The sequence below is a fragment of the Penaeus chinensis genome, chromosome 12 (genome assembly GCF_019202785.1).
Source record: "Penaeus chinensis breed Huanghai No. 1 chromosome 12, ASM1920278v2, whole genome shotgun sequence".
Classification (NCBI taxonomy): Eukaryota; Metazoa; Arthropoda; class Malacostraca; order Decapoda; family Penaeidae; genus Penaeus; species Penaeus chinensis.
The window spans coordinates 13232491-13242490 of NC_061830.1; the positions used below are offsets into that span (position 1 = coordinate 13232491).

The window sequence follows — 10000 nt, forward strand, 5'->3', positions numbered from 1 at the left end:
AGGGAGGCCCCTGAGTTCACAGACGGCCTCCCCGACTGAGAGGGGAGAGCAGGCTGAACCAGCCGCATCAGCTCCTGCCTCCTCAAACAAGCCCGAAAGCCGAAAGGGCGGGCCGAAGCGTCCGAGGCCGGATACCGACTCTGATGAAGAGTCGGGACCCCCTAAACGCTTCACCCAGTTCAAAGTGCCAGCTAAACCCGAAGGCTTCGACAATGCCTACCAATTGGTCAGGGCATTGGAGTCGCAACGGAAAATCCGGTTGTCGATCCGGGTCGCCCGAGATCAGGGCATGATCATAATGCCCAAAGATCAAGCTACCTTAAATTTCCTCCGGGAAACGAAGGAGCTAACTGATGGGAGAAAAGTGAGTCTTTCCCCACTAAGTCCCGAGGAAAAGAGAACCAAGATGGTGCTACTTGGCTTCTCAGTCTCGTACGATGTGGAGCTGATCGCTTCACACCCACAGGTCGTGCAGGCTTCCCGAATGTCGAAGGGGAAGACCCCAACCAGGCAAGTCCTGGTGACCATGAAAGGTGCCCCAACCACTACCCTTGATCTGGGTAACTGGGGCACCTACAACCTTCGAACGTATGTGCCAGAACCACTTCGGTGTTTCAAGTGCCAGAAATACGGTCACCACAAGGCTAACTGTACAGCCAAGCCTAAATGTGGTGTCTGTAGCAAGGCACACAACACAGAGGTATGCCTCAAGGCATACAAAGAGGATAAGAGGGACACAACAGCCAAATGTCCCAACTGTGCCAAGAAGCATCATGCCTGGAGCCTGACTTGCTCTGTCAGGAAAAAGGCGGCCCTCAGGCGACAAGAGGTTGCTCAAAACCGATCAGACTTTGTTCCTGCCCCACCGGGCACCCATGTCTGGGGAAGGAACAAAAGCGAAAAGGCCCCCCGACCTCCTAAGAGGAAGGAAGCCGCCCCCCAGCCGACACCGGATGTCTCCAACAAAAAGGAGTTTCCGACAATGCCAAAGGTGCAGAAAAAGAAACTAAAGAAAAAAGTTTCTAAGAGCACCACAAAAACCTCCCCAACAGATGATCATCTCCTCTTTGACGAGGACGATATGACTCTCCTGTTAACTGCTGTTGTCACAGCAGTAGCAACAGCCCTGGGGAGGTCGAGTGAGGAGGCCGAGAAGGCAGTTTCGGTCGCCATGACGGCAATGACCCAGACTGTCGCAGCACTGAAGGGAAGAAAGCTGGCTAGAGAAAAACCACCCTCACCCTCACCCCAGGACGAGACTCCCCTCCCCACTCCAAACCAGGCCATGCCTTCACAGGCAGAGCCAAAACAGGCTGAATCTGTGCAGCCAGAGCCAGATCACGCTGACCTTGCCCAGGCAAGGCCAGCAAGGCCAGCCAAGAAAAAGCCTGAGAGAAAAGCCGAACCAACCAAAGTCAGAGCTACCAAAGGCTCTCCACCCCCCAGTGGACCCAAGGATAGCCTGACAACAGACGAGGAGCCCTCAACCAGCGAGGACCTCGCAATGGAGTTGTCAGACTCCGACGATGTCTCTGATGTAACTATCACTGAGTAACATCATGACACACCATCTAAGCATCCTACAGTGGAACATCAATAGCTTCTCTGCAAAGAACGCTTTTCTCCAAGCAGTAGTGCGATCAAGGAACATTGACATTGTCATGCTCCAGGAGACATTAACAGTGGACACTGTTCGCTTCTCAGGGTACCATGCCTTCACACTGCCACGAACACCTGGCAAGAGAGGCTTGATCACCCTTGTGAGAGCAACAATCCCCTGCTCCGCAATAGCCGATGCATCGCACTGTGGAGACGATGTTGAATCCCTTGCCGTCGAGGTTCACCTGGCCGGGGGGGCCCTCAAACTGTACAATGTGTACAGCCGGCCACGCTGTAAAAGCTTAGACATCAGCCAGGTCTGTGCTTCTGCTGCACACGACCGAGTGATCATAGGGGGAGACTTCAATGCACACCACCCCATCCTGGCTCCCTGCCGGGCACCGGATGCGGCCGGCTATCACATAGCTGACGTGCTAGAGACATTCCCTGAGATCGCTCTCCTCAACACCCAAGAGCCAACGCATGTCAGAGGAGGGGTCCTAGACCTCACCCTGGCCACTGCGACTCTGGTGGGGAGGATTGGCTGGTGTGTCGATGAGACCGTCACAAGTGACCATTACGGCACTATAACTACCCTCATGGATGCTGGCCCAGCCGAAATCCTAAGACCAAATCCAAGATGGAAAACAGACAAGGCCAACTGGCAGGCGTTTCAAAACGCCTTGGCCCTCTGTCTGAGATGCAACAATCCCCCACAAAGCGAAAATGTGGAAGTGCTCGAAGCCAGCCTGCTAAACGCCATTAATGAAGCAGCCTCACAGACCATACCCAAAACTCGGCCTGGGTCCAGAAGTCACAAAGACGCCTGGTACTTCAATGACGAGATCAGGGAGGTCAACCACAGGGTGAACATGTGCCGAAAACTATTCCGAAGGCAAAGAACCCCTGACAACCTATCCCTCCTAAGGGAAGCTGTCACGGATGCCAAGGAAACTGCCAACAGAGTCAGGCAGGAAAAGTGGCTGGAATGGTGTGAGTCCTTCGACCACCAAACCACCCTTTCAGAGCTGTGGCAACGGGTCAAGCGAGCTACCAGCCGCTCAGCCCCGAGGTGCACCCATCACGACCCCCAAGCAGAGGCTAACAGACTGGCGCACGAGTTCTCTGCGAGAACGAGCAGCAACAGTCTGCCAGCCGAGCTGAGGGCAAGACAAGAGCGTCTACAGCCAGACAGACACGCTCAGATCAGAGAAAGGGCAGCCGAACCCGATAACTCAGACGTTATCTTTTCTCTGAGGGAACTAAGGAAAGCCTATAAAACCAGTTCCAACACAGCCCCGGGCTCTGATGGGATCTCGTACCCCATTATCTCCCACCTAGGACTAGCAGGTGAGCGTGCACTCTTGCAACTCATCAACAAGTCCTGGGAAACTTCCACTCTACCCCAGAGTTGGAAGAGGGCTAACATAGTTCCCGTCCCAAAACCAAAGGAGCCGGGGAAGTACCGCCCCATCTCTCTGCTCAGCTGCCTGGCCAAGACGGCTGAGAGGATGGTACTAAACCGGCTTCAATGGAAAACGGGACCCCCGCACGAACACCTTCACGGGTTCACAAGGGGCATGGGCACAGCACACAGCTTAGCCACGCTCTTAAGCACAATCAGCAAGGGCCCAGCTGTGGTGGTATTCCTTGACCTGGAGAAGGCTTTTGAACTGGCAAGTCCGCTTGCCATTCAGGAAAGCCTGATCCAGAAGGGAATCAGAGGAAAGCTCTTGGCTTGGATAGGTGACTACTTCAGGAACAGGACTGCCAATGTCAAATTCCAGGGTCACCTATCGCAGCACATGCCGCTCGAAAATGGAACGCCACAGGGTGGGGTTCTCAGTCCAGCCCTATTCAACACTTTAATGTCCTGCATCCTCAACATAAACCTCCCAGTGGGGTGCCAGATCATCTCGTATGCAGACGATCTCGCTATCACCTCCACTGGACCACGCAGCCAGAATAAAGCCCAGCGTTGTCTGGACCTCGTGTCAGAGGAGTGTTGTAGGACGGGACTTAAGATCTCTGCTGCCAAATCCAAAGCCATGGCTTTGAGACAGAGAGTTCGAGGCACAAGACTGAAAATCCAGGGAGTGGAATTAGAATGGGTCAAGGACTACCTATACCTTGGGGTAAGGATAGACCGGACCCTCTCCTTCCATAAGGAGGTCCAGTACCTGGTTGACCGAACCAAAGCAAGACTGTCTGTCATGAGAGCAATGACTGGGAGACGCATAGGGGCCAGACACAAAGTACTAAGATCATTCTATGTACATGCTGTCCGGCCCATTGTGGACTATGCCTCAGTCGCTCTAATTGCTGCAAAGAAAAAGCACACAGACAAATTAGAAACAGTCCAAAATGAAGCTGCCAGGATCATTCTGGGTGCCCCGAGGTGGACGAAGGTCCTCAACCTCCTGATGGAGGCAAACCTTCTCCCCCTGGACTCACGAATCGATCTAACGGCAACACAATTTCTGTCAAAGGTCATCCAGGCTCCCAGGAACACAAGCCTAAGACAAAAATTAGTCAGATGCCTCGAACAAGACAACGAGCTCGTTGCAAACAACTCCTGGCTGTCTCATACAGCCAGGGTGTTGATACGCCATCAGCTCAAAGAACAGCTTCTTGCTAAGGGCATGGACTCCCCCCACCCCGACTTTGCCGAAGCCCCGCCGTGGGCACTGAGCCTGATAGAGTTCAACATAATGAACCTGTCAATGAAAAAGAGCCTATACCCCATGCCTAGCCTAAAGGCAGAAGCCCACAGGGTCATTGCAGCCATCACTCCTCCGGGTAGTAGAACATACTACACGGATGGATCGGTCGATCCCTTGAGCCACACTGCAGGCGCCGGCTTTGCAGCTAGGGATGCCACGCGATCCATGAGGGTAACAGACAACGCCTCCTCGCTACAGGCAGAGGCAGTTGCAATCATGGGAGCCCTAGGCCACGCGTCCCTAAGGGAAGGACACGTGGTCATACACACAGACTCCAGGGCAGCCATTGACTGTCTTCAGCACAGCTCACCCACAGACAACATCTACCTACTGACCACGATTCTCACAATGGCACAGAGAATTCTTGCTCAGGGTAGAAGAATTATCATCAATTGGGTCCCAAGCCACATCGGCATCAGAGGGAACGAGCTTGCTGACAGACTAGCCGCCGCTGGCAGGGGTATGCCCCCAAATCCCATGACGATAAAACCGAGCCGAAAATTACTTATGGAGAAGTGTGCCTTGGTCGGTCGTACCTTCCTACGGCAGCTCCACAGAGAGGAAACGAGAACCTCCCCCTCGGCCAGCTGGTACTCAGACGCCACAGGCTCTGAACCACTGGCACTCTCTGAAGAAAGTAACAGAGGTACCGAAGTCATTCTTCACAGAATGCGCCTAGGTTACCACTGTGCATGGCAGATTATCCCAACAATCGAACGCGATGAATGGTGCTGCAAGCACTGCGGCGAGCCGAACGCCACACTAGTCCACTACCTAGAAAATTGTAACCATACACAATTCCTGAGACATGGACCGCCCACAACAGCCGCCGTGCTGGTAAAGAGGCTATGCGAAATGCTTACACCATGGCGGCAGGAGCGCTTGCTGGCAATCCCGCCGCCACGGTAAGCACCGAGTGTCAGACAACTCAATGAGACAGCCGTAAAAAAGCTGACACAGGCCGGGCCATATCTAGAAGGCCCGGGCGAAGCTAGAACTTCGCAAACCAAACCCCCCCCCCCCCATTATTATATCTGTTATACCCTCTTGAGTTTCAACATCAGGCAACCGCGTTACACAAGGAACTGTTGACCCTGTTCATTCAGTGCAACAAAATTAAAATCGCCTCAGCCTGGATTCGAGTTTTTGATCTAGCGTTTGTTCTCTTTACGCCTCAATATAAAAGGGTATGGCCATGCGAATATGAGAATAATAGCATGATATATAGTAAAATAATATTTTTCAAGTGGAAAATCTTATATACATATTCATATCCTTACTAACGTTTATATCAGTATTAATGATTAACCTTTTGCATTTGATTCACATGTATAAATTGATAAGTAATACTAATAATTTCATATTTGGTTTATATTTAATATATGTTTATATCTATGATCCCTACACCAGCTGACTTAGTAAACAAACGGCAATACATGTGATTTTCGAAACACCATACTACATTTATTACATCTGTCAGAAATTAGGACGCAGGTGATTTGTTGTCACTTATGCTTTGGTACTTAACCATTTATTTTCGAGATTTGTTTATGTTGCTTTAAATACAGCCGAATATATCCTTATTTGGCAGTTGGGAATGCAATGTGCGAAGGTGCTGGCGTGTCTCATGAGAAATGACGTTTTGCTTTGTTTTTATATTTATTTATTGAGGCTGCTGCTATTGTCAATGAATGAACTGTGTAGATATATCAAAATTGAGACAAATCTGCCTTTCGAAGAAACTAAAATAACGTAGACTGCTAGAGCAATTAAGCTGAGCAGGAAAATTATAACGGTGTAACCAGGAATCAGAAAGGTTAATTGCAGTTCTCAAGTTATCATTTCACTATCTATATTATTAATGAAATTAGAAATTATTGTGCAGGAACTCCCTATACCCCACAGTTTTTTAGGAAGATTGGCATATCATTATTTGCAGGAGCTGTGCCTTTGCTAAAACCTATTAATCTGGCTGCTTTCCTTCCTTTCCCACACTTGAAAAAGAACTGTCTCCATGTATGTATGTCAGCCTGGAGTGTAGGACTAATCACACCTCAATAATTATCCCTTTACCTTCACTCCCCTTGTAGTCCTCCTCTTTTTGAGACAATCATAAGGTTATGTTCTCAGTCTCTTTATTCTTATGAATGGAATGTAGTGGGTGTGAAGTTTTATTGCTGGTACTGTAAGGTATGCTTCATTCAGCTAAACACACCGTCTTACCCCCTTGCAATTTTACCTCTATACATACTGTTTTGAATCATAGAGTCACCTCTAGGTTTATCATTATTATCTTTTTACTTTTAATGCATCTTGATATATATCAATAAGTTTTATATGTTAAAAATATATTTGCACTGCTATGTATATTCTATTTGCATATTTTTTGTTATGCTTGTTGAAAGCATTTTTTTAATCATTGCAAAATGCTCAAAATTATATATATTTTTTTTAAATATTCAGAAGGCATATCAGTGATTGAAAAATAAAATACTAACAAAGGAACAGAAAGTTTAGCTTGAAATGATAAACTTATAAAGAAAACTACTGAATGGTCATTTGATATATTCTTTCAAAAAATCCTCTATGAATGGAATGTATTTGTATTTACCTCTATCTTTTCTCATCAGAACCAATGGCTGAAGGATGTCATAATGCTGATACCAATGAAGATAAGTTCAAACCACTATTTAGATATTACAAGAGAAGGCAGCCTCCTCCTGACTACTGCAATGTCCTTCAGGTTGGGGCCTTGAAGGTAGATATTGCACAAGAGTGTCAGTTTGGAAATAAGAGGTAACAACTTCTACTATGTTGTTAACATGCTCATGATGGATAAGCAATAGCATATGTTATATTGCTTTATAATATACCCTAGAATGGAATCATTAAAAGGGTTGAAAAGGGTATTCAGGATCATCAGTTCTGCAGAAATTATACTGTACTTACATGTATGTGTTACCTTTCCAAACAGATGCTTTTTTCCATTAGTTGATTGATGACTTGCTATAGGGCAGCATGTTTTGTTAAGTGATGAAAGTATGAACTTAATTGATAAATGTGCGAGTGAAATTTCATGATGAAGAAAATTAAGTTGAAGCACTTAGATTATTTATTTTTGAAAATTACAAATTTCAGAATTATTCAGTAATTAGATAACTAGATAATTTTGAAACCAAGTGGATTCACATACTCCTAGAAAACTGCTCTACTAGTTTGTCATCAAGTGCTAGACAGAAACTTTCTTCTGTTGTGAGGCTTTCATAGACTGTGATGTTTTAGGAATATATTTATGTTGTGGACTTGTTTTCATGTGTTAAAAAATGTTATTTGCTTTTATTTACCTATGAAATTCTTACCTTCCAGGCTGAAAAGCAGATACCACCATGTAGTCTCACTCCAGAGGAGCAAGAACAAGCCAAGGAGGTTGGGCTTGTGCCATATTCAACATGGAAAATTTATGCACTGGAGTCTCATCCAGGTACAGGGGAAAAGCCTGAACACTTGTTATATAAACAGTATAATATTTAGGCAACTGTATGCTATGTCACTTTGCATGTTACAAAAGTCTAAGAAACATTTTTTTTATCAAGTTGTAAGTTAAATATCTTGATTTGTAAAATTATTAATTCTGTTTTTAGCATTTTTTGATAATAACTAGATATACATGTTTTATATATGAAAATATTTTAGCAGAGTGTTGAAGACTTTTGTTAAGATATATTCCATAGATATAATCTTTAATTCATCCTTATGAATTCAGCTTTCCTATTGGATATTTATTTGAATTCTCAGGATTGATGATCGTATTAAATCCATTTACAAGTCAAGGTCAGCAGGAATGGATTAAAAGGTGTTTGATGGATTATCCTTGCTCACCCAACAAAACAAACTTAATCTCCCATGGTATTGATCTGGGAAGTGCTTCGTGGTGGGATCTTGCCCATTCGTAAGTTGAGTATGAATATTGATGTTTGTGTAGGGGAAACATGTTAAGAGATTTTTTTTTTTTTTTTTATACTTAATTTATGACTTGTCTTCAATTGTACATTGATTCACACATTTTTTTATTTGTTTTTATCTGAAGTGGATTGACTAGCTGCCTTTTATTCATTTCAACAATTAATTCCTTTTTGTATATGTGTGAAGGAATAACTTGATAGAAATAGAGTTTTACACATTTATTTGCTCATACACTTATTCTTGCAATTTCCTGTTATTTTGTGTGCATGTTGGAATGGTTATATATACAGTATGTTGTGTATTTATATTCATAAATAGTGCTCTGCCTTTAGATAATTACCCTTTCTTCTAAGGCCCCAGAACCTTACTGAAAGCTCACACACAGACCTGAAGGAGACCAGCAAGGACTACAGAAGATGTTGCGATGGGTGACCCTCGGTTACCATCACAATTGGGATACCAAAGTAAGCTGTTGGAAAGTACTCAGGGTGCTCAATGTAAATCTTAGTTGGTAACTGCCAAGCTAAGCTCATTCCTCCCACCATTATATGTTTAAATATTAATAGGGTTTCTTTATTTTTCTGTCTTTTAATTTTTTGCTATTTTTTTATTATTGAACCATCTTCAAAGAAATACACAGAGAAAATATTTTTCCTAATATATTGCACAGACTGACAGGTGTGAAAATGGGACAGAACTAGATAACATCACCTTATTTAGTTGGTGAGATTGCATCATGAGATTCCAGATATAGCTTGATAATCATTTGTATAATTTACTTGATATTATTATAATTACTAGAAATAAAACAAAAATTCCACACTTTAGCTTATGATAATGAAGTGTTTGGTAGCATAAACAGCCATCAGAATACTTAAGGCTAAAAAATCAGTTTCATTTTGGGATTCAGGAGGTTATATGCAGGTGGTGATATCTATCTTTTGCTACAGAGGATCTTAAAAGAAAAAGGAAAAAATTTAAACGTGTTTTTAAAAATCTGTTTGCTTCTTTCCTGAATGTAATATAAACACTTGATGTGTACATTTTTATTACTGACATTCTTATTGTTATGGTTTCAGTTTGTGCTATTAGATATTGAACAAAGCAGGAACCTGATTAACCCAAGAAAGAAAAAATAATGAAATTAGACGATAAAGTAGACAAGCTAAGCTATTAATCACGTAACTTTGATTACTAGATAAAAAAGGATTAATTTGGTTGTCCCTCAAGTCTGGGGAGCTGAAAATGTATTTGATTTGTAACTCAACGATATATATTTCTGCAATGGAATATAACCAGAGATAATGAAAACAAAAATAATGGTTCATTGGTGTTACAGGTGCATGCATAAATTTTGCATGTCAGTTGCTAATCTGTTGTTGATAGTGATTCATACCCTTTGACTTTAAAGTCATGGTTTTCAGTGAGTTTGTTGATTACTGAATTGTTGATTACTTACAATGTTTTCTCCTTTTAAAGTGAGTGATGGAATAAGTGTATAATTACTTCAGAATTATAGACCATTTACAGAGTGTTCTCAGCTATCCTGGAAGTCAATGTTAACTGGAAGATAAATTCCTTTTCTCCAATCAGGTTATTTGTTAAAAATGTTTCAAATCAGAGTCAGGATATTTAATTAACCCAAGAGAAATTGGTCTATTTGTTATATTTCCCCATTTTTCTTTTATTGTTGCCAGATGATGGTTCCTCTGTCA

General features: G+C 43.8%; 1 protein-coding gene across 3 annotated transcripts in view; it reads left to right on the forward strand.

Annotated features, from left to right (window-relative positions):
• Positions 1–5723: 5723 nt before the first annotated feature.
• LOC125031124 (nucleic acid dioxygenase ALKBH1-like) overlaps positions 5724–10000 on the forward strand; it is a 5875-nt gene continuing 1598 nt past the window's right edge. Inside the window, exons 1-5 of one of the 3 annotated variants that reach the window (XM_047621643.1) lie at positions 5724–5816; positions 6953–7080; positions 7689–7803; positions 8118–8271; positions 8671–8749. In XM_047621643.1, coding sequence (XP_047477599.1) covers positions 6958–7080; positions 7689–7803; positions 8118–8271; positions 8671–8749 — 471 coding nt within the window. In that variant the 5' untranslated portion in view covers positions 5724–5816; positions 6953–6957. Of the gene's footprint in view, positions 5842–5905; positions 6139–6952; positions 7081–7688; positions 7804–8117; positions 8272–8670; positions 8750–10000 lie in introns of those variants that run through there. The other 2 variants (XM_047621644.1, XM_047621642.1) reach the window with 2 other exon arrangements.